This window comes from Schistocerca serialis, chromosome 4 (assembly GCF_023864345.2).
Source record: "Schistocerca serialis cubense isolate TAMUIC-IGC-003099 chromosome 4, iqSchSeri2.2, whole genome shotgun sequence".
NCBI lineage: Eukaryota > Metazoa > Arthropoda > Insecta > Orthoptera > Acrididae > Schistocerca > Schistocerca serialis.
Window position 1 is genome coordinate 431,965,854 of NC_064641.1, and position 21,561 is coordinate 431,987,414.

Genomic DNA, 21,561 nt, shown 5'->3' on the forward strand with positions numbered 1-21,561 from the left:
ATCAAGACCAGATAGCCACCATGTGCTTCCCACCACTATTGCGCCACTGCTCCGCCAACTTCAGGAACTCAGATATGTATCATAGTATGAACCAGTATGTTTGTGTGAGTGGTTTTCAAAAACAATTCCGGTGATATAAACATGTGTTTGAACCTTAAAATTGTTCCGAACATGAAATCAGTGCAGGATCCCATCCTAAATGTGGAGAAACCGAGTATCCTGTTTCTAACCAATTAATGGTTTGCTTCTGTACTAAATGTGCTAAAGTTTAGTGCCAAAGTGTGTAGTGTTACCATAAAACTACCTGTTTCACAGATAATGGATAAGGCACACAAATGGAACCTATTTGAAAAGTAATTTTGCTTTGATTGTTACCATGAACTATTTCCTGAAATTAATTGGACTTAATATTTAAATTACTTGCTTTAAAGTATTAGCGTATAAATTACTTCAAGTGCGATTAGAAATCTATATTGGAAAATTGCAATTTGTTTCGGAAATAGTCACAGAATTAGCCTGGTAGACAGTTTCAGTTTATGGGTTCCCACTATACTCTTTTCTATTACAAGAAAGGTAATCTAAATATTGGTTTTGCTAAAGTAATCTGAAGCATTTCCATAAAAGTGTGAGTATAAAAAGTGTCTGTGTAATGTTATTTAACCTCATTTGTGGTGTCTGTATGCTGGTTAAACCAGGTCTCGTGTCATGCCGAAATTTGGTCTGGTGAGGTTTTTAGTAACATCCTAGTGCTAAGTTAGCTATTGATTGCAACAGTAACTATTATTACTACGAGTGAAATTACTTTTAAATTTCCTATTATTGCTGATTTGTGTAAATACTAACTACTGCTAGCCACTACTCAGTTCGTCCGGTAGTTGCGTGTATTCATTGCACAATTTAAAAGGAGTGTTAATGAAAGTCAATTTAGTAACTCATATTCATTTTTCTTAAACCAAAATGTTTGAAATTATGGTGCCTAATTAGGCTGGCAACCGTTTGTTATTTGATTCACGTGAACTTCACTACCTTCATTACCTCCAAAATAAAGCCTTTCAGTTTTCTATTAACTGTTCGATATCCTCTACCAATTAGATCAACTTACAGGCAAACAACTTACAGGCAAACATCAAATTTCTCGCAGAGGATAACGCTAGCTTGCAGGCGAGTGTTACATTTGGCGCGAACTTGCCACTGTCGTGTTATACATTCCTCACAAGCATCTTCTAACCAAACTGCGTGCCTATGGAATATCGCCTCAGTTGCGGGACTGGATTTGTGATTTCCTGTCAGAAAGGTCACAGTTCGTAGTAATACACGGAAAGTCATCGAATAAAACAGAAATAATATAAGGCGTTCTCCAAGGAAGAGTTATAGGCCTTCTATTGTTCCTGATCTATATTAACGACTTAGTAGACAGTCTCAGTAGCCGTCTTAGATTGTTTGCAGATGATGCTGTCATTTACCGTCTTGTAAAGTCATCAGATGACCAAAAGGAATTGCAAAGTGCTTTAGATAAGATATCTGTATGGTGCAAAAATTGGCAATTGACCCTGAATAAAGAAAGTGTGAAGTTATTTACATGAGTACTAAAAGAAACTCGCTAAATTTCGATTTCGCGATAAGTCACACAAATCTGAAGGCTGTAAATTCAACTAAATGCCTAAGGATTACTATTACAAATACGCTAAATTGGAACAATCACATAGATAATGTTGTGGGTAGAGCCAACCAAAGACTGTGATTCATTGGCAGAACACTTACAACGTGCAACAGGTCTACTAAAGAGACTACTTACACCACGCTTGTCCACCCTATTCTGGAGTATTGCTGTGCGGTGTGGGATCCGCGTCAGATGGGACTTACGGAAGACATCGAAAAAGTACAAAGAAGGGCAGCTCGTTTTGTATTATCGCGAAGTAGGGGAGATAGTGCCACAGACATGATACGTGAACTGGAGTGGCAATCACTAAAACAAAGGCGCCTTTCGTTGCGACGGGATCTTCTCATGAAATTTCAATCACCAGTTTTCCCCTCCGATTGCGAGAACATTATGTTGGCACCCATAGGGAGAAATTATCATCACCGCAAAATATGAGAAACCATGGATCGCACAGAAAAAATTAAGTGCTCCTTTCTCCCGCGCGCCGTTCGAGAATGGAATGGTAGAAACACAGTTTGAAGGTGGTTCGTTGAACCCTCTGCCAGGCACTTTATTGTGAATAGCAGAGTAATCACGTAGATGTAGATGTAGAAACAACGAACATATTCTCTCAGCGAAAGACCAGTTTGGTGATACCGTCACTGTTGAATGTTTGACTTTGTTGACGGAGCTACAACCTCACCTCTGTTTACAGCGCTTGCTTACCATCAAAGTGAAGTCCACGAAAGTGATTTTATGTTTTGAGAACGGATGAAAATCGAATGGTGTGAAATCGCGACTGTCCAAGCGATCGTCGGTGGCAGTCAATCCAAGACGTGGGCTTGTTGCTGATGTCGTCTCGCTCGTGTGTGGCCTGGTATTGTCATGCTGAAGGATGGAGTGCACCGTGTGTGGACGAATTCGTCGATTTCGAAACTCGATTTCAGCAAACTGTTTCTCACGCACCAGCATAATTACTTTACACACAGCCGTGTTACACGCTACAGTTCGGAGAACTCTAGCGGCAGGAAGCTGCAAATATGTGGACATGAAGAATAACAATGTAAAATGTTAATAACGATTGTTTTATTTAAAAAAGCTTTAAGATTCTTCGCATAAGGAATTCGGAGTCATTTGCTTTTCAATATGCCATCGTATTTGTATACATGTATTGTACGAATATCTAGATATAATTCTGTACAGGCATCATGCATGTTTTTATATACAGTTATACATGAGGATTCTGTGTAGTTTTATTTCGAACTTGTCGTTGTAAATAGGAACAGTTTCGTTGAATGCTAGTTTTCCGTGAGAGGGTAGAATTGTAATTCATCATGCTGCGATTTTTCGTCGAAATTTACATCGTATTTATCAAAACACAGAATGTGAAACACATAAATACCGGAAAATAAAAGAAAAAGAAACTGTCACTGTGTATTAAGAGAATGAAACAGGAATATCAGCTCTCTTGTACAGAAGTTAGTTACCACCTGCGTTACCAGGTACAGTAAAAAAGTAAAGGTCATTTGCTTATATTTGAATGTTGGCAGCTCAGATGAAATACAAACCAATGCAGCAAAGTCTATTAATTTTTTGCCGAGACGCAAAAATAATTCTTTGAATTCAGTACTCGACTGGTTGTCGATTAAAGTAAACAATGTCTTCGATGACCTGCCAGTTGCGATGTGAGTGCTGTAATTTTTATTTTAGTGATCAGAAGAATCTACAGCAACCCAGTTTTATTGAGAACTATGCTTAGTTTGTAGGCCTACACTACAGAATGAATGATTGTTAGACAATTGTATGGGGAATTTCGAAATGGATGTACGAATGTGTACGACGAAGAGCGAAGACATATAAAATCGTGATTTCGGTTGATTCGTGGAACGTAGTTAAACAATTACAGTTGCCGTGTACTGTGAAATTCTCACCAGATAGTGTAGCACCATTCAAATTCAACGGCGCCGCATGAAGGCCAGAGATAGTATTCCACGTCAGCAAACGTCTACATACCATAACCCGAACCACCGATCAGAAAGGATAAAACTCAGCATTTCGATTAGAAAATTTTGAATCACCCGCCCTACAGTCCCTGACTTTGCAGGCAGCGCCAGTAGCACTTTCTTATATTTGTAACAATTTCTAGACGGACAAGAGTTTGAAGATGACGAGAAACTGAAGGCTACGTTTATCAACTGGTTCAGTTTCCTGGCTAATTTTATTTATGTAGTGGGTCTCATGGAGCTGTTGCAACGCGCTTAAAAGTGAACGACGATTACGTTGAATAGGGGAAGCCCTACATTTGTGCGAAACTAAACTCACCAAAAAGACTTTCTCTAGCGAATATATTTTTTATGGCTGAAGAATCCGACTGATTATGAAGTCCCACTTACCGCAAAACTCATGAAGGATAATCGATTGTTAGCCACTTCTAATAAAGACAATAAACTGAAGTAAATTTGGTGAGGTAAGCGTTTTAACTTGTCAAAATCCTACCCGAACGATCCTAGAAGGAAACCACACTTTACCTATAGGATGAAAGAAAATTACGTGAAATTTAGACTCTCACAAATGGTTCTATAACAACTTAATTTTATTTTCTGTGAAAACTGATTTAAAAATAATTAACAAATCAATAAAACCCATAGATCTGTGAAATGTGGCACCATCACAATCAAGACGGCAAACGTTTAGAGAAAGACGTTTGTTACTAGACATTATTGTCACATTGATCAAACGACGTTTTCTGATGGACATGTACAATATGTATATAACTGAGGAGTAAGATAAACGACAGAAAACTGTCCATTTACACAAGCATACAGGAAAATCGAAACAGAATGGATGAACACATCAACTCCCGTGCTAGATCGTGAGGATACTGACTTAAAACGCCGAAAAAAGAAACAGATAATTGCCTAACAGAACTAACACGTTTTATTTCATGTGTCGACGCTCAGAAAACTTATCATAGATGAATGCATGTAAAAACTTACAATGTGAGCTTCAAACCACTAAAAGATTTCAGTGGAAAGAAATTCATTTGTTGCTAACTAAGAAGGACGTGTTGAAACATTGTACAGGAATGTTGTTGTTGTTGTGGTCTTCAGTCCTGAGACTGGTTTGATGCAGCTCTCCATGATACTCTATCCTGTGCAAGCTTCTTCATCTCCCAGTACCTACTGCAACCTACATCCTTCTGAATCTGCTTAGTGTATTGATCTCTTGGTCTCCCTCTACGATTTTTACCCTCCACGCTGCCCTCCAATGCTAAATCTGTGTTCCCTTGATGCCTTAAAACATGTCCTACCAACCGATCCCTTCTTCTAGTCAAGTTGTGCCACAAACTTCTCTTCTCCCCAATCCTATTCAATACCTCCTCATTAGTTACGTGATCTACCCACCTTATCTTCAGCATTCTTCTGTAGCACCACATATCGAAAGCTTCTATTCTCTTCTTGTCCAAACTATTTATCGTCCATGTTTCACTTCCATACATGGCTACACTCCATACAAATACTTTCAGAAACGACTTCCTGACACTTAAATCTATACTAGATGTTAACAAAATTCTCTTCTTCAGAAACGATTTCCTTGCCATTGCCAGTCTACATTTTATATGCTCTCTACTTCGACCATCATCAGTTATTTTATTCCCTAAATAGCAAAACTCCTTTACTACTTTAAGTGTCTCATTTCCTAATATAATTCCCTCAGCATCACCCGATTTAATTCGACTACATTCCATTATCCTCGTTAATGTTATGGGAATGTTAAGGGATTGATATTGTACCACATGCAAGATAATGTAATTGAATTACAGTCCGTTTTCAATCCTGTTGCAGGCTTCCTGAGCACAGGTGACGAGGTTGTTCCTGGCAACGCTGGCCTCAAGGACCAGCAGCTGGGGCTCACCTGGGTGCAGAGGAACATCGCCAGCTTCGGCGGGGATCCACAGCTGGTGACTCTCTTCGGTCAGAGCGCTGGAGGGGTTTCTGTTTCACTGCATCTCATGTCACCTGGATCTGCAGGCTAGTAGTTACTTCCAGAGATCAGTTTTAGCCACTGACAGTTTGTATACATATAGGGGACACTCAAATGAAAATGAGACACATGGTAAAAAAGTAAATAAACTTATTATTGTTTCAAGCAATTCTCCACAACTATTAATAGTTTCATCCCACTGGGAATGTTCATGGCTGCCTCCAATAATGAATCCAGTCCTGTCGGACCTCTTGCTGGTTTACCGAAAAGCAGCGACACCCTCTACCTTTTTTACCACGTTTGAACACATTGTTATTTGTATATTATGTAACCATGTTTGTGAATATGCACTATTATTGCGGGTTGTCCGGCACAGTTTTTCCGTAAATATGATTTTCCGTCTATATATCGATATATTCTCAAACTTAGATCTTACACTATGCTGGAGGACGACGGTTCAATCCCGCGTCCGGCCATCCTGATTTAGGTTTTCCGTGATTTCCCTAAATCACTCCAGGAAAATGCCGGGATGGTTCCTCTGAGAGGGCACGGCCGACTTCCTTCCCCATCCTTCCCTAATCCGATGGGACCGATGACCTCGATGTCTGGTCTCCTTCCCCAAACAACCCAACCCCCAACCCATACACTATGAACATTAGTTGGTAAATAATTAATAGCAATTGCTCTAAAAACTGTGGCTGATAATATGCTCCAAAACAGACCGGGATAACTTTTCGAAATCAATAAGGCAAAAAGACACAAAACACCATACCTAAAGTTTATACCGGAACAAATGAAATGCACTGCCTCCAGTTACATTTCACCATGCCTGCCTCGTCCAATGTGCACCACCTGCAAGCTAGGTAATAGCGGCCTCCTCCTATGAAGTACGTGAACGCTCACTAAACTACAGTACTCGCCTAGAAAACCGTCAGATTAAGTGGAGTTGCACACGGGCGAATAAGAATACATTTGTCAATTCTAGAACAGCTTCCCGTACTGATAGAATAACTGCGTTTATCACAGACGATTACTCACTCGCGACTTGTTCTACACAAAGCTCTTGCACACCCTGACGCACAGGGCTCACGATTCGCCTCCTATACTTGCGAAACCTACTGTCCGACTCTTCCATCTCGCGAAATCTAGCAACTACGAGTATAGGGATGCGCCGGTGGTTTAAAAAGGTTCCTAAGATTAATTTCAAACAAAAAGTTGATTTACAACTGTCCAACAGCGGATTTAAATGGTACAGTTCGATATAATATTTGTTTGATATCTCCTGCAGCTTATCTTTATCTGTTGTGCTACTGTGCAACGTGCACCTGTGGTCTAGGGCAGCCGGCACGGTAGCTCAGCGTGTTCAGTCAGAGGGCTGCTCGCCCTCAGTAATAAAAAACTGAGTAAAGGAATCAACGATCAGCTTGAACGTATGTCTTGTGACGTCCGCCCAGACCAAACGCAACGAACAATACGGAACAAAATGCAGAAATAAATGTGTGGCGTCTTTGATCAGTAATCAAAACGTCCTCGGTCGTGAATTCGAAACATGCCAACGTTTAAATTTTGATTAAGTATCAGCAGTGGCAGCCGAAGACTTCTGGCATAAGAAGTCACCCTCATTTTGCCAATGACCTTGTCAAGGAGGGCGAGGATTGGACAAAGGTTCAGGGCACTCTTTTGTCCTTGCGTGGGAAACTGCCCCCCTTCAGTGGGAAGAATCAACAAAGATCGACAGCATGAGGATTATTAGATTTACTTACATTGATCTGTAGTGAGGAAGTCCTCCAGGATGTAGAACATGTCAGAAAAACAATACATGACAAATATTTACAAATAAAGCAAATAAGCTAATGTACCTTCCACAGGTCCCAATATATATATATATATATATATATATATATATATATATATATATATATGTGTGCTGGCAACTTATTGAAAATGTGTGTTCCTGAATAATGCACACCTTTTTTACAAGAGTGACTTTAAATCCTTGTGAAGATTATTCTTATTTCTAGTATTGATTCTATGAACTGAGCTGTTGGTTTCAAAAAGAGGTATATGTTTAATGACAAATTTCATTAAGAAATAAATATATTGGGAAGATCCCTAGTTCCTTAAACAGGCCTCTGCAGGATGTTCTTGACTTCACACAACATATAACTCTTGGTACCCAAAAAAAATGCTTGCATGGCTTGATGAATTACTCCAAAAAATAATCCCATATGACATTATGGAGTGAAAGTAAACATAGTATGCCAGCTTTTTCATTTTTATATCCCCCATGTCTGACAGAATTCGCATTACAAACAGAGATTTGTTTAGACGCTTCAGGAGTTCTGTGGTGTGCTCCTCCCATCTGAATTTATTATCAAGCTGTAATCCCAAGAATTTAACACTCTCCGCTTTTTCTATCTGATGTCATCATATGTTAGGTATATACTCGTGGGACACCTCTTGCAAGTTCTGGACTGGATGTAGAGTGTGTTTTCAAAGTTTAGTGACAAAGAATTGGCTAGGAACCAGTGATTAATGTCCACAAATATTTTATTAGCCGTTCTTTCTAAGACTACACTTCATTTGCTATTTATTGCAATGTTTGTATCATCAGCAACCAAAACATACTTGGCATCTGGTAATGTTACTTATGAAAGGTCATTGAAATACAGAAACAAAAGTAAAGACCCTAAGATGGAAAGTTGTGGGACCCCACGTGTAATTAGTTCCCAGTTGGATGATGCCTGATAGCTTAATACATGTCTATTTTCTAATAACACCCTTTGTTTCCTCCCAGAGAAGCGTTTCCTGTTACACCAAAATATTATAATTTACTTAAAAGGATATTGTGATTTACACAGTCAAATGCCTTTGACAGAAAACAAAGTATACCAGTTGTCTGCAGTTTTTTGTCTAGTGAATTAAGTACACTTTCACTGTAAGTGTTTTTAAAACAGCAGATAAAAATTCGCTTGATGCCTTCATAAGAGAGAGTCTCCATTCCTTCCAAGCTAGTGTAAGTGTAGACCAAATATGGCTCAACTTCAAAGACACAGTATCGACAGCAATAGATAGATTCATGCCGCATAAGTTAATAAGAGGCGGGACTGATCCACGATGGTACACTAAACACGTCAGAACACTGTTGCACAAAGCAACGAAAAAAAGCATGCCAAATTCAGAAGTACGCAAAATCCCCAAGACTGGCTAAGTTTCACGGAAGCTGGAAATTTAGTGCGGACGTCAATCCGAGATGCTTTTAATAGTTTCCACAATGAAATATTGCCTCAAAATATGGTAGAAAATCCAAAGAGATTCTGGTCGTATGTAAAGTACACCAGTGGAAAAAAACAGTCAATACCGTCACTGCACGGTAGCGATGGAAATGTTACCGATGATGGTACCACTAAAGCTGATTTACTAAATACAGTTTTCCGTAATTCCTTCACGAAAGAAGACGGAGTAAATATTTCAGAATTCGAAACCAGAGCAGCTGTCAGAATGAGTAACATAAAAGTAGGTATATTAGGTGTTGTGAAACAACTCAAATCACTGAAGAAAGGCATGTCTTCCGGTCCAGATGGTATACCAATCAGGTTCCTCTCGGAGTATGCAGACACAACACCGCCTCCGGAATGACATTTCCACTCTGCAGCGGAGTGTGCGCTGACATGAAACTTCCTGGCAGATTAAAACTGTGTGCCGGACCGAGAATCGAATTCGGGACCTTTGCCTTTCGCGGACAAGTGCTCTACCATCTGAGCTACCCAAGCACGACTCACGCCCCCTCCTCACAGCTTCACTTCTGCCAGTACCTCATCTCCTGCCTTCCAAACTTTACAGAAGCTCTACTGCGAACCTTGCAGGACTAGCACTCCTGAAAGAAAGGATATTGCGGAGACATGGCTTAGCAACACCCTGGAAGATGTTTCCAGAATGAGATTTTCACTGTGCAGCGGAGTGTGCGCTGACATGAAAATTCCTGGCAGATTAAAACAGTGTGTCGGACCGAGACTCGAACATGGGACATTTGCATTTCGCGGGCAAGTGCTCTAGTTTGGAAGGTAAGAGACGAGTTACTGGCAGAAGTGAAGCTGTGAGGACGGGGCATGAGTCGTTCTTGGATAGCTCAGATGGTAGAGCACTTGCCCGCGAAAGGCAAAGTTCCCGAGTTCGAGTCTCGGTCGGGCACACAGTTTTAATCTACCAGGAAGTTGCACAATAGCGCCTTTCTTAGTAATCATATACAACCGCTCACTTGACGAAAGGTCTGTTCTTAAAGACTGGAAAGTAACACAGGTCACACCAATATTCAAGAAAGGAAACAGGAGTAACCCATTGAATTACAGACCCATATCACTGACTTCAATTTGCAGTAGGATTTTGGAGCATATGCTATACTCGAACATTATGAATCACCTTGAAAAAAATAAATTAGTGACACATAACCAACACGAATTCAAAAAATATCGTTTTAGTCCAACACAGCTAGCTCTTTATTCCTATGAAGTAATGAGTGCTGTCGACAAGGGATCTCAGATCGATTCCATATTCCTAGATTTCCAGAAGGCTTTTGATACCGTTTCTCACAAGCGACTATTAATCAATGGAATATCGTCTCAGTTGTGTGATTGGGTTCGTGATTTCCTCTCAGTGAGGTCACAGATCGTAGTGATAGACGGTAAATCATCGAGTAGAACAGAATTGGTACCTGGCGTTCCGCAAGGTAGTGTCATAGGCCCCCTGCTGTTCCTGATTTATGTAAATGATCTAATTGATAATCTGAGCAGCCCCCTTAGCTTGTTTGCAGATGATGCTGTAATTGGCCGTCTAGTAAAATCATCAGACGATCAATTCCAATTACAAATGATCTAGAGAGAATTTCCGTATGGTGCGAAAAGTGGAAATTAGCACTAAACAAAGAAAAGTGCGAGGGCATCCACATGGGTACCAAAAGAAATCCGATAAATTTTGGGTATACGATAAATCACACAAATCTGAGGGCTGTCAATTCGACTAAATACCTAGGAATTACAATTACGAGCAACTTAAATTGGAAAGACCAGATAGATAATATTGTGGGGAAGGCGAAACAAAGACTGCGCTTTGTTGTCAGAACAGTTAGAAGATGCGACAAACCCACTAAAGAGACAGCCTACTTTACACTTGTCCGTCCTCTGCTGGAATATTGCTGCGCGATATGGGATCCTTACCAGGTAGGATTGACGGAGGATATCGAAAAAGTGCAAAGAAGGGCAGCTCGTTTCGTGTTATCGCGCAATAGGGGTGAGAGTGTCACTGATATGATACGCGAGTTGGGGTGGCAGTCACTGAAACAAAGGCGGTTTTCTTTGCGGCGAGATCTATTTACGAAATTTCAATCAATAACTTTCTCTTCCGAATGCGTAAATATTTTGTTGACACCCACCTACGTAGGGAGAAATGCATCGTAATAAAATAAGAGAAATCAGAGCTCGAACGGAAAGATTTAGGTGTTCCTTTTTCCCACGCACCATTTGAGAGTGGAATGGTAGAGAAGTAGTATGAAAATGGTTTGATGAACCCTCTGCTAGGCACTTAGGTGTGAATTGCAGAGTAACCATGTAGATGAAAGTGTAGATAGCCCTCTCAATATCAGAACCCTTTAGAAATCACAACTGTGACTTTGTCAGTATGTTATTTGTGACATGATGATTATAAAGCCTATTATACATTACCTTTTCTAAAATTTTTGAGGATACTGGCAAAAATGAAATTGGACAGAAACTTCGCGCTATTTCTTTTTCTCCCTTCGTAAACTACAGCATATTTCAACCATTCAGGAAATATTCCACTGATAAACAAGTGGTTACACAGATAGCTTAATATGTTACTTAGCTCAGAATCACATTATTTAATTAACTTTGTTGACCGTTCATCATACCCACCAGATGTTTTTGATTTTAAAGGTTTGATGATGGACATTACTTCTGTTGGGGTAGTGAGGGCCGGATTAATGTTATGGAAGTTACTTGAAATGTCTGGTCTGAGGTATCCCATGGCAGAATCTACAGAACCTGACAACCCAATCTTTTCAGCAACAGTTACAAAATGTTTGTTTAAAAGTTCTCCAACACTATACACATCTGTCACCAATGTATCATTTACTCTTAATGCTATTTGCCCTTCTTCATGTCTGGTTCTACTGGTCTCCTCCTTCACTATACCCCATATTGTCTATATTTTGTTATCTGATATGACTATCTTTTCCTTGTAATGTATCTGGTTTGATGTCCATATTACAGTCTTTAATATTTTGCAGCATTTCATGTAATGCGCTGTAGCATCAACATCAGAACTCTTCCTTTGTTTTACAAGATACCTCTATTCGTTGAGTAATCCATGGCTTCTTTGTAGACATTGCTCTAACTTTGGTTAGTTGTGGGGGAAAACAGTGTTCAAATAAGGTATGCACTTTATATTTTTTATTCATGGCATAATCTCTGTAAACATCACTCCAGTGAATGTCTCTGAGGAGTGTCCAAAAATAATCAATTTCTGGCTTATTGATTACCCTCTTGAGTTAAGATTTATCAGATTTTATATCCTGTTCAGTATTAACTGAAGTAACTGCGTGTCATGGCCTGAGAAGCTATTAACTACTGGTTTTGTAATATAATTTTGTTCATTTCACTTTTCTATGAAAATATTATAAATGGCTGTTTGTGAGCAATCGGCTACCCTAGTTGGGAACTTTGCGGTGGGAATAGAGTGATAGTGTTACCAATTCGAATAAGTTCTTATTGAGAGAGTCTTTAAGGAAATCTACTTTGAAGTCAGCAGCAACCACTAATTCTTTGTTTTTGGTTGTTAAGTGGGCCAGTGCAGCTTCGAGATGGTTTATGAACAGATTAAAATTACCTACAGGTGCTCGACATACACTTAATATTATGAAGGATTTTTATGAAATCCTACTTCTGTTGGACATGCTTCCATTTGCTTTTCTAGGAAAAATGTATGAATGTCCATGTTCTTAAATTTATGTGAGTTCCTGATGATATGGCAACTCCTCCTTTCCCCATTTCTGCTCTACAAAAGTGAGATGCTAACCTAAATCCTGTAACACTTAAAAGGTCTATACCACTGGTCACATGATGTTCAGAAAGGCAGATTATGTCAGCTGGGTTTGATAACTCTAATTCGTCTATGCAGATAATTAATTCATTAATTTTATTTCTCAATCCTCGAATATTTTGATGCAATAAAGATAGCTGACATTTCACATTGACTGAGTTGAATTTGGGTAGAGTGGAAATTTCTGGTGGTTGTTGAAAATTATTTGCCAACAGCTGTTTATGCTGACGTAATAAGCTAGAATTATGTTTATTGGTTTCTTTCTCAAACTGAAGGTTTGTCTCAATCCTAACCTTTCTTAAAACTTGGTTTCGTTCTGTCCTCCCTACCTTAAAAAGGGTCTTTCCTGAACCCTATAACCACTGGTATTTTGTCACTCATGACGGTGCCTCCCCCCTTTAACTTTCCTGCTATTTTCCCAGCCAGTTTACCCTTCCCTTTGCTGTTGATGTGAAGACCATGCCTTGTATAATCCCACCTACTGAGAGAATCAACAGGAACCACACCAATGTGTGACCCTGCACTCGACATAAGGAGCTGTCCCAACTCCAAATTAGCTCTGGCGCCCAAGAACAGATACAAACTCAAAACTAGTATGCTTAGATGCTAATTCAATCTTTGCCAGGTCACACTCTATTCTGTACCTAGGATCTCTGCCAATACTATTACCTGGCCCATCCAGTAAACCACGGAGTCTTCCATGGTGATATCGTTGCAAAGTGATTCTAAATCCTCTGTCACCTGCTCCAGACCAGCACTAGGTTTAAAAATAGTGGTGACCTTGTACTCAGATCCTAATTCATCCTGCAAAAGTTGGCCAACACCTCTTCCATGAGAACTACCTAACAGCAACACTTTCTTTCTCTTTAATGATTTCCCTTCACTCTTCCTTTTCAATTTGCTGCTGAAAGTTTGTTGTGCTCTGTCTGCACCTGCAAATGCTTGAGACTCACCAGATTCTAACTGAAGCAACAGGTCAAATCTATTTTCCACATTCAGCACGAAGCTGTCAGACAAAGTTCTAGGTCTGTTCCTCCTGTTGGCTGTTGCAACTTCCCACGTCTCTTTACGCTTCTCCCTCCTTAACCTATAAAGATCTCCCCTGGCTTTGTCTAACTCAGCCTGAAGGGCGGAATTTTCCCCTCCTGTTCTAGTATCTTTCTATCTCTACTACATATCCTACAAAACACTGACGAGTCTTATTTACTTCTCCTACTCCCACGCCAGTCACTCACATGGAAAAAACTGCTGCACCCGTCACACCAGAGCCCCGACTTAACAATTCTACGGCAATTCAAGCGCTTTTCTCTCAAGATAAACGTAATAGTTTATTAAGAATAAGTCAGTTAAATTACACACAAACACGAAAATACTATTCCACAAATCTGGCCTATACCCAACTATATGTAAACAAAACCAACAGTGCGACGTTTCTGAAACAACTTAAACTTTACGCTACTTTCCGAAAATGTGAGTTAAATAATGAAGAGATACGCTACGGTTAAATTGCTGGAGAGAGCGAAGAACAATGAAACGAAATTGTGTAGATTTGCTGCGGCAAAACGTAAACAGAAAATACGACTGTAACCTGACTGTACGATCTTTTCCCGTTTTCCGCTGTATTACGTAAAGAGAAAAGAAAACCTTTAATGGTACGATCAAAAATCACACTAATACACCTATTTACCACGTAATCAGTTCTAAAGTAAATGGTTTTATAATTTAAAATGATTTATCTTTACGAGAACACCAATACTCGCGCTAGTCGCCTGGCTGCAGGGCTGCAGAAGGCAATGGAAACCACAACATTAAAGACACATAAAGTGTATCCACAGGACATTTGGCCCGTAACTGAAAATTGTCATGATGATCACTCCATTAGCAAAAGATTCCGCAATAGTTCCCCATTCGGATCTCCGGGAGGGAACTGCCAATGGGGCGGTGACCATGAGGAAAACATTGAACAACCAACGAAAGGATAACGTCCTACTAGTTGGGGTGGAATGTTCGAAGCATGAACGTGCTAGGGTAGCTAGAAAATCTTGAAAGGGAAATGCAAAGCTTCGATGTAGATATAGTGGGGGGTCAGTGAAGTGAAATGGAAAGAAGACAAGGGTTTCTGGTCAGATGAGTATAGGGTAATATCAACAACAGCAGAAAGTGGTATAAGGGGAGTAGAATTCGTTATGAATAGGAAGGAAAGGCAGACGGTGCGTTAGTGCGAACAGTTCAGTGATAGGGTCGTTAATATCAGAATCGACAGCAAACCAACACCGATAACGATAGTTCAGGTATATATGCCGATGTCGCAAGCTAAAGATGAAGAGATAGAGAAAGTATGTGAGGTAACACAGAACGTAAAGGGAGATGAAAAACTAATAGTCATGGGGACTGAAATGAAGTTGTATGGGAGGGAGTAGAAGAAAAGGTTATTGGATAATAAGGGTTTGGGACGAGGAATAAGAGATAAGAAAGACTAATTGAGCTCTGTTATAAATTTCAGATAGTAATAGCAAATACTCTGTTCAAGAATCACAAGAGAAGGAGGTATACTTGGTGAAGTCGGCGGGAAGATTTCAGTTACATTACATCGTGGCCAGATAGAGATTCCGAAATCAGATACTGGATTATGGCGTACGCAGGAGCAGATATAGACTCAGATCACAATGTAGTAGCGATGAGGAGCAGGCTGAAGTTCCAAGAGCTTAGTCAGGAACGATCAGAGAAGTAGGATCCGGAAGTACTAAGGAATGACGAGATACGCTTGAAGTTCCCTAAGGCTGTAGATACAGCAATGAGGAATTGTCCAGTGGGCAGTACAGTCGAAGAGGAGTGGAAATCTCTACAAAAGGCAGTCACAGAAGTTGGAAAGAAAAACATATGTGCAAAGAAGGTAACTGCGAAGAAGCCATGGGTAACAGAAGAAATACTTCAGTTCATCGATGAAAGAAGAAAGCACAAAAATGTTCCGGGAAATTTAGGAATACAGAAATATAAGTCGCTGAAGAATGATATAAATAGGAAGTGCAGGGAAGCTAAGACGAAATGGCCGCATGAAAATCGAAAAAGAAATAGGAGAATCAAAACAACCTTTGCTGGAATTAAAAGCAAGGGTGGTGACGTTAAGGGTACAGCGAGAATTCCACTGTTAAATACAGAGGAAAGAGCGGATAGGTGGAAATAGTGCATTGAAGGCCTCTATGAGGGGAAGACGTGTCTGATGTGACAGAAGAAAAAGCAAGAGTCGATTTAGAAGACATAGGGGATCCACTATTAGGATCAGAATTCAAGAGAACTTTGGTGGACTTAAGATCAAGTAAGGCAGAAGGGATAGATAACATTCAACCAGAGTTTCTTAAATCATTGGGGAAGTGTCAACAAAACGACTGTTCACGTTGGTGTAGAATGTATGAGTCTGGCGACATACCATCAAGACTTTCGAAAAAATATCTCGTCGCAATTCCGAAGAGTGCAAGAGCCGACACGGGCAAGAATTATTGTACAATCAGCTTAGCAGCTCATGCATTCAAGTTTCTGACAAGAAGAATATACAGAAGAATGGAAAAGAAAATGAAGATGTGTTGGGTGACGATCAATCTGGCTGTAAGAAAGATAAAGGCACCAGAGAGGCAATTGTGACGTTGCGGTTGGTAATAGATGGAAGACTAAAGAAAAATCAAGACACGTTCATAGGATTTGTCGATCTGGAAAAAGCGTTCGACAATGTAAAATGCAAGATGTACGAAATTCTGGGAGAACTAGGAGAAAGCTATAGGTGGAGATGAGTAATATACAATATGTAGAAGAACCAAGAGGGAATAATAACAGTGGACGACGGAGAACGAAGTGCTCAAATTAATAAGGGTGTAAGACAGGCCTGTAGTCTTTCCCCTTACTGTTGAGTCTTTTCAGCAAAGAACCAATGATGGATGTAAAAGAAAGGTCCAGGAGTGAAATTAAAATTCAAGGTGAAAGGGTATAAATGCTACGATTCGCTGACGACATTGTTATCCTGAGTGAACGTGAAGAAGAATTACATGATCTGCTGAATGGAACGAACAATCTAATGAGTACAGAATATGGACTGAGTGTAAATCGAAGAAAGACGAAGGTAATGAGAAGAAGCAGAAATGATAACAGCGAGAAACTTAACATTGGGATTGATGGTCACGAAGAAGACGAAGTTAAGGAATTCTGCTACCTAGGCAGTAAAATAAACAATGATGGACGGAAGATTTAGTACTAAAGACGAATGCTGAAAATTAGAGAGACTGGAAAGGGAAGGAATGAGGAGATTGCACGCAGAATCGGACAGGAAAGGAATATGTGGAAAACACTGACAAGGAGAAAGGCAGGATGATAGGACATCTGTTAAGACATCAGCGAATGACTTACATGTTACTAGAGGGAGCTATAGAGGGAAAAAGCTGTTGAAGAAGACAGAGATTGGAATAAATCCACAAATAATTCATGACCCAGGTTGCAAGTGTTTCCTTGGGATGAAGAGACTGGCACAGGAGAGGGGCTGCTTCTAACCATCAGAAGACTCATGACTTAGGAAAAAAAAAAGGAGGAGGACTGTTAACTTCGGTCTCAACCACTTACAAATATCGTGATAAATGCCACAGATGGGCGAGGATGGGCTGGCAGCAAAAGTGTTCTCCGCTCTGTAGCCAATAGCGTTTAAAAGATCCAAGATTTATAAAAGTTTTCAAAAGGATGAACTGTAAAAAAAATGTTGTAAAACGCATAAAGAGTGCTGTTCGTAGATGATATAAAAAATAACACTAAAGGAAATGCTATCGGACATTTAAAACCAATTAGTTGCGAGCAGGTTAAAAACAAACCATGCACTGTATTACACTATGCTACCACTTGATGGGAGGGACCTGTATTCAGGAGGAATAACGGCGAGAGGGAAGGGGAACTGATCGTTTGAGATAGGTAAGGAGTTTATAGTGCTGCGTGACTGTGGCAGGGTGGGTTGTAGGGATATGAAGAAAGGGAATCTATGTTTGTAGGAAAATAAGATATTCAGCGAGCAGATAGTTCAGATCGGGGCCTGGCCAAGATCAAACGGAGGGAAGACAAAGGAGGTAAGGCGATCGAGAGGAGCCCCTAAATTTGATGGGATAGGGAGGAGCGGGTTAAATCTTGTAGGAAGGACAGATGTCATAGCTGGTTCCCATGATGAGGAGTTAAAGTCTATCTGCGCTGGGAGGGGATATAGAGAGTGTACAAGTGTAGAATAGGAGGGATGTATTGATATACATACGGCAGCACTCCTGGATTTGTTATTAGGAGGGAGAAGATAGATTTGTTGGAGGTGAATTTTATGATAAGTGTGGGATATACGTTTGTATTCAGTGTTGGCAAGGAGGTGGGGAAAAGGGATGAACTGGTAAAGAGTTGTTTTAGGGGAGGGATATCGATTCTGGAAGTAAGGTGAAGTGTGTGACATTCAAGGATCTGGGAGCACTGGTAAAATGTTTGTGGTGCATATATCCAGGAAAAATTTTCATAGGAGAGTATAGGTCGCATCAAGTCTTTTTAGGCGTCGAGGATGGTGCCGGGATGGAACACCCTTGTTCAGTCTGTTAGTGGTTTTAGCCTGTTGTTGTTGTGGTCTTCAGTCCTGAGACTGGTTTGATGCAGCTGTCCATGCTACTCTATCCTGTGCCAGCTTCTTCATCTCCCAGTACCTACTGCAACCTACATCCTTCTGAATCTGTTTAGTGTATTCATCTCTTGGTCTCCCTCCACGATTTTTACCCTCCACGCTACCCTCCAATACTAAATTGGTGATCCCTTAATGCCTCAGAACATGTCCTACAAACCGATCCCTTTTTCTAGTCAGGTTGTGCCACAAGCTTCTCTTCTCCCCAATACTATTCAATACCTCCTCATTAGTTATGTGATCTACCCATCTAATCTTCAGCATTCTTCTGTAGCACCACATTTCGAAAGCTTCTATTCTCTTCTTGTCCAAACTATTTATCGTCCATGTTTCACTTCCATACATGGCTACACTCCATAGAAATACTTTCAGAAACAACTTCCTGACACTTAAATCTATACTAGATGTTAACAAATTTCTCTTCTTCAGAAATACTTTCCATGCCATTGCCAGTCTACGTTTTATATACTCTCTACTTCGACCATGATCGGTTACTTTGCTCCCCAAATAGCAAAACTCCTTAACTACTTTAAGTGTCTCATTTCCTAATCTAATTCCCTCAGCATCACCCGACTTAATTCGACTACATTCCATTATCCTCGTTTTGCTTTTGTTGATGTTCATCTTATACCCTTCTTTCAAGACACTATCCATTCCGTTCAACTGCTCTTCCAAGTCCTTTGCTGTCTCTGACAGTATTACAATGTCATCGGCAAACCTCAAAGTTTTTATTTCTTCTCCATGGATTTTAATACCTACTCCGAATTTTTCTTTTGTTTCCTTTACTGCTTGCTCAATATACAGATTGCATAACATCGGGGAGAGGCTACAACCCTGTCTCACTCCCTTCCCAACCACTGCTTCCCTTTCATGTCCCTCAACTCTTATAACTGCCATCTGGTTTCTGTACAAATTGTAAATAGCTTTTCGCTCCCTATATTTTACCCCTACCACCTTCAGAATCTGAAAGCGAGTATTCGAGTCAACATTGTCAAAAGCTTTCTCTAAGTCTGCAAATGCTAGAAACGTAGGTTTGCCTTTCCTTAATCTATCTTCTAAGATAAGTCGTAGGGTCAGTATTGCCTCACGTGTTCCAACATTTCTACGGAATCCAAACTGATCTTCCTCGAGGTCGTGTTCTACCAGTTTTTCCATTCGTCTGTAAAGAATTCGTGTTAGTATTTTGCAGCCGTGGCTTATTAAACTGATAGTTCGGTAATTTTCACATCTGTCAACACCTGCATTCTTTGGGATTGGAATTATTATATTATTCTTGACGTCTGAGGGTATTTTACCTGTCTCATACATCTTGCTCATCAGATGACAGAGTTTTGTCAGGACTGGCTCTCCCAAGGCCGTTAGTAGTCCTAATGGAATGTTTTCTACTCCTGGGGCCTTGTTTCGACTCAAGTCTTTCAGTGCTCTGTTAAACTCTTCACGCAGTATCGTATCTCCCATTTCATCTTGACCTACATCCTCTTCCATTTCCATAATATTGTCCTCAAACCTACTGTGAGCTTTCTGTTGGATGGTTAGTAGCTGTGGCTTTCAAGTTAGTTTACGATGAAGGGGTTGTCCCTGATACTTCAGGCTGTTTGTTAATTGGAGAAGACAGCTATAAATGGTAAGATAAAAGTCTTGGAGGTGATACTGTAGGCCTTCATCCCATAATTCTCACCTAGGTTCAGGCTACTGGTTGCACCAGGACGTGTACTGGTTGAGATGGATCTAGAGTGAACATTGGGAGTTCTGGAAGTTATGGTATAAAGTTAGGAAGGTGGTGTGATCGGCGTACTGGAGAAGATGGTTTAGGCATGTCAGCAGTGTAAAGAATGTTCGATTGGAGAGAGAGGACAGAACATTTTAGCAGACTTGCAGTAGTATTGGCAGGAATTGGCACTGATAATAGTGACAGAAGGTGGACTGTTAGATAGGAAAGAACCAATATGGCAAACATAATCAATAGGAAACACATATTTCTGTGTCTGAAGAAGAGACTGGCATGCATACTCAGTCATATGCCTTTTGTAGGTCGAGGATACAAAAATGGTGGATTTACTGTTATTAAGATGAAGTGATACTAGATGACTTTGATATAAGACGAAGACCACAGTGGTTTAAAGACAGTTGTACATGCTGGTCTAGGTGTTTATGGACGTGCTGAGAGAGGATGGATTCAAAGGCTTCGTTAAACACTGAGGCGAGGCTGATGGGTTGGTAGGAAGAGTTTTCACTAAGTGGCTTATTTTGGGTTTTGAGGAAAACAGGTTTTCCATCGTTCAGGATAATAGCCTTGTTAGAGGATATTGTTGTAAGTTATTTCAAGGGTTGCTGGGATGGAAGGAGGACATTGTCTTAGACGTCTGTATATCACGCATTCGTGGCCAGGAGCAGTTTTACATTTCTTGTGGAGTACTTCTTTATTGTTGTACGCAGTGATTGGTGTGCTGAGATCTGTATGTGTATGTTATCCACGTTCTGGAAAAATGGGACATGGGGTGGGACAGTGGTACACACAATGATTAATGTGGGCATGGTATTGCGGATAATGCTGCTGCAAAGATCTTGTACTTCAGTAGACAGCAGACATATGGAGATAATGGCTCTGAGCACTATGGGACTTAACATCTATGGTCATCAGTCCCCTAGAACTTAGAACTACTTAAGCCTAACTAACCTAAGGACAGCACACAACACCCAGAGATCACGAGGCAGAGAAAATCCCTGACCCCGCCGGGAATCGAACCCGGGAACCCGGGCGTGGGAAGCGAGAACGCTACCGCACGACCACGAGATGCGGGCCATATGGAGATGATTTACTCTACATACAGGTATGATACGCTCATACGTATCTAATGGAAGGATACGGTGTTTGAAGAGAGATGTTAATCTAGAGAAACAATGAAAACCTGAGGGAAACTAGTTACAGTCTGCTTCATTTCCATGACGATTTTGGTTCTTGGTGATTATGCTTTGACTGACACAGCACAGCGTGTACAATGCAGTTTACTGTTCTAGGAACGTATGCTATCGAAATTTTAACAGTGAGCCATAGTGCGGTACAGAACGGCTCTGTTGTAACGACTACCACTGGAGTTGGATGAACATCACTGTGACACGCTCTTACTGAGCAAAACCGTGACGAAAT

At 40.4% G+C, this 21,561-nt stretch overlaps 1 protein-coding gene across 2 annotated transcripts in view; it reads left to right on the top strand.

Moving 5' to 3' along the window:
- LOC126475029 (acetylcholinesterase-like) overlaps positions 1-21,561 on the top strand; it is a 215,684-nt gene that overhangs the window by 129,947 nt on the left and 64,176 nt on the right. For both annotated transcript variants that reach the window (XM_050102572.1, XM_050102570.1), the window contains one exon: positions 5,485-5,670. In XM_050102572.1, coding sequence (XP_049958529.1) covers positions 5,485-5,670 — 186 coding nt within the window. The remainder of the gene's footprint in view (positions 1-5,484; positions 5,671-21,561) is intronic.